The sequence below is a fragment of the Bos taurus genome, chromosome 7 (assembly GCF_002263795.3).
Source record: "Bos taurus isolate L1 Dominette 01449 registration number 42190680 breed Hereford chromosome 7, ARS-UCD2.0, whole genome shotgun sequence".
In the NCBI taxonomy this organism is placed as follows: Eukaryota; Metazoa; Chordata; class Mammalia; order Artiodactyla; family Bovidae; genus Bos; species Bos taurus.
The window spans coordinates 80544813-80547747 of NC_037334.1; the positions used below are offsets into that span (position 1 = coordinate 80544813).

At 57.6% G+C, this 2935-nt stretch overlaps 1 protein-coding gene across 1 annotated transcript; it reads left to right on the forward strand.

The window, feature by feature from the left end:
- Positions 1-331: 331 nt before the first annotated feature.
- On the forward strand, positions 332-2575 carry FBLL1 (fibrillarin like 1). The gene has a single exon (XM_024995301.2). The coding sequence runs from the start codon at positions 1091-1093 to the stop codon at positions 2081-2083; it is 993 nt and encodes a 330-aa protein (XP_024851069.1). The 5' UTR covers positions 332-1090; the 3' UTR covers positions 2084-2575.
- Positions 2576-2935: the final 360 nt, after the last annotated feature.

Consider the following 2935-nt stretch of genomic DNA (forward strand, 5'->3'; position numbering starts at 1 on the left):
TGCAAGCTGTGTGGTGCGGCCAAAAGTTTTTATTTAAAAAAAAATGCTAATGCTGGACTTCCCTGGTGACACAGTGGATGGGAATTCGTCTGCTAGTGCAGGGGATTCAGGTTCAATCCCTGATTGGGGAAGATTCCACATACCTGGGAGCAGCTATACCCACGTGCCACAACTGAGGCCGCACACTGAGTCTGCAGTAACTACTGATGCCCCCATAGTGTCTACAGCCTGTGCTCAGCAACAAGAGAAGCCACTGCTCACTGCAACTAGAGAAAGCCCTCGCAAAGCAGCAAAGCAATGAAGACCCAGCACGGCCAAAAATAAATCGTAAATTTTTAAAAGATTTTAAGAAAATGCTAGTGCTTATATAGAGCACTTAACACATACCATAGCTGAGGCAAGGGTATGCGGTGCTTCAAAACAAAGCTTTGAGGTAGGTTCTGCTTTACAGAAGGAATAATGAGACCCAGGGATGTCAAGACACTTGCTCAAGTTCAGATAAGACGCTCAGAGAAGGTCAGATAAAGCTTTCGGAGACTACACAGGAAGCGAGTGGCAGAGTAGGGACAGAAACCGATGTTTGTCTCCCTCTCTACTGCCAAGGAGATTTCCCCTTTCTTACACCCCTGGAGAACTGCCAGGGGTCCCTGAGAAAGCAGAGCTAGGGAAGAGAGAAAGGGACGCCTACAAGGGAGCAAGCAGCTGGAGAGGGCTGGGAAGAGGGGCTTTCGGGGCTACCGGGTCGCCATAGCGAGTGTGATGCAATGACGCCCATCGCTGCGTCAAAGGGCGGCTCCAGGGATGCGGGCACTGCGGCAGAGCTGGTCCCCACCGCCCGCGCCCACCTCGCCCCTGCAGCCTGCGGCGGCTAAGCCAGCAGGCAACCGCTGCTGCTAACCTTCCTCCGGCATCAGGACCACCTCCTGGAACCTCCCGTGACCCCTGAAAACATCTCTGCCACAGGTGACCCCTGACAACCACGCCCAGGTACTGGCCGTCCCTGAGAACAGCTGCAAGCCATCGGTAACCCCTGACAACCGCCGCCAGCCACCCCCACCCCGACCCGGTCCCGGAGCGCCCAGGGCGCACCATGAAGTCTGCGGTGGGCTTGCGTCGTGGCGGGTCTGGCGGCCGTGGGGGTGGCGGCTGGGGCGGAGGGCGCGGAGGCGGAGCGGGCAAGGGAGCAGGAGGCGACGGCGGCGGCCCGGGAGGCAAGGGCGGCTTCGGGGCGCGGACGCGCGGCTTCGGTGGCGGCCGGGGCCGGGGGCGCGGTGGCGCCGGAGGAGACGGCCGGGGGGACCGCGGAGGCGGCGGGCAGCTGCGCGGCGTGGCCAAGAACAAGAACCGCCGCAGGAAGAGCGTTTTGACGGTGTCAGTGGAACCGCACCGGCACGAGGGCGTCTTCATCTACCGCGGGGCGGAGGACGCGCTGGTCACGCTGAACATGGTGCCGGGCCAGTCGGTGTATGGCGAGCGGCGGGTCACGGTGACCGAGGGCGGCGAGAAGCTGGAATACCGCACGTGGAACCCCTTCCGCTCCAAGCTGGCCGCGGCCATCCTGGGCGGGGTCGACCAGATTCACATCAAGCCCAAGTCCAAAGTGCTGTATCTGGGTGCCGCCTCGGGGACCACCGTGTCCCACGTCTCCGACATCATCGGCCCGGACGGCCTGGTCTACGCCGTTGAGTTCTCCCACCGCGCTGGCCGGGATCTCGTCAACGTGGCCAAGAAGCGAACCAACATCATCCCGGTCCTCGAAGATGCACGGCACCCGCTCAAGTACCGCATGCTCATCGGCATGGTGGACGTGATCTTCGCCGACGTGGCACAGCCGGACCAGTCCCGCATAGTGGCTCTGAACGCCCACACCTTCCTGCGCAACGGGGGCCACTTCCTCATCTCCATCAAGGCCAACTGCATAGACTCCACTGCGTCCGCGGAGGCGGTGTTCGCCTCTGAGGTGAGGAAGCTGCAGCAGGAGAATTTAAAGCCTCAAGAGCAGCTGACTCTGGAGCCCTACGAAAGGGACCACGCTGTGGTGGTCGGGGTCTATCGGCCTCTTCCTAAGAGCAGCAGCAAGTAGCCACCCAGCTCGGGCTGTCCCTGAGATGTGCCCAAGACTGTACTGTGCTCCGTGTTACCATTCGTTTTCTTCGTGCACTGTTTTTCTATTAAATGATATAAAGAAACAGTACCCAGGTGTATCAGTGAGGCCACACTGAGTTATCCCCACATCTCCAAATCCACCAAACCCTAAAATAGCTAAGATACCTGGTGAAAGGGGTCCATAAAGGAGTAACAACTTGGGGACTGTGCTTACTCCAGCCACTCAAAATCCTGACTGTTCAGGGCCCCTCTTCACATGTACTTCCTCATCACAGGGGCTGGGGAAATGGGCTTATAAAATCATCTTTGGAAGGCGGGGGTGGGGGGGCAGCTGGAGCACTTCCTACACGTTGACACATCAGGTGACCAAGCCTGACTCCAGGGAGTGGCACTGGGACTAACACAGCCCATCTGTCTGACTCCAAGCCAGAGTTCTAATCATAATAAATAGTCAATACTTTTCTCTTCAGGCTTCCCTGGTGGCTCACTGTTAAAGAATCCGCCTACCAATGCAGGAGACGTGGGTTCAGTCCCTCAGTCTGGAATATCCCCTGGAGAAGAAAATGGCCGTCCAGTTTGGTATTCTTGCCTGGGAAATCCCAAGAACAGAGGAGCCTGGTAGGCTACAGTCCATGGGGTTACAAAAGAGTCGGATATGACTAAGCAACTAAACAACTTTCCTCTTCAAATAAGATCTTTTGCATTTGCTGGTATGTGTAATGGGGCTTCTTAGGTGGCTCAGTGGTAAAGAATCTGCCTGCCAGTGTAGGAGACCTGGGTTCAATCCCTGGGTCAGGACCATCCCCTGGAGAAGGGAACAGCAACCCAC

Coding starts and splice junctions, on each gene's coding strand:
- FBLL1 (XM_024995301.2), top strand. CDS start 1,091: ATGAAGTCTGCGGTGGGCTTGCGTCGTGGCGGGTCTGGCGGCCGTGGG.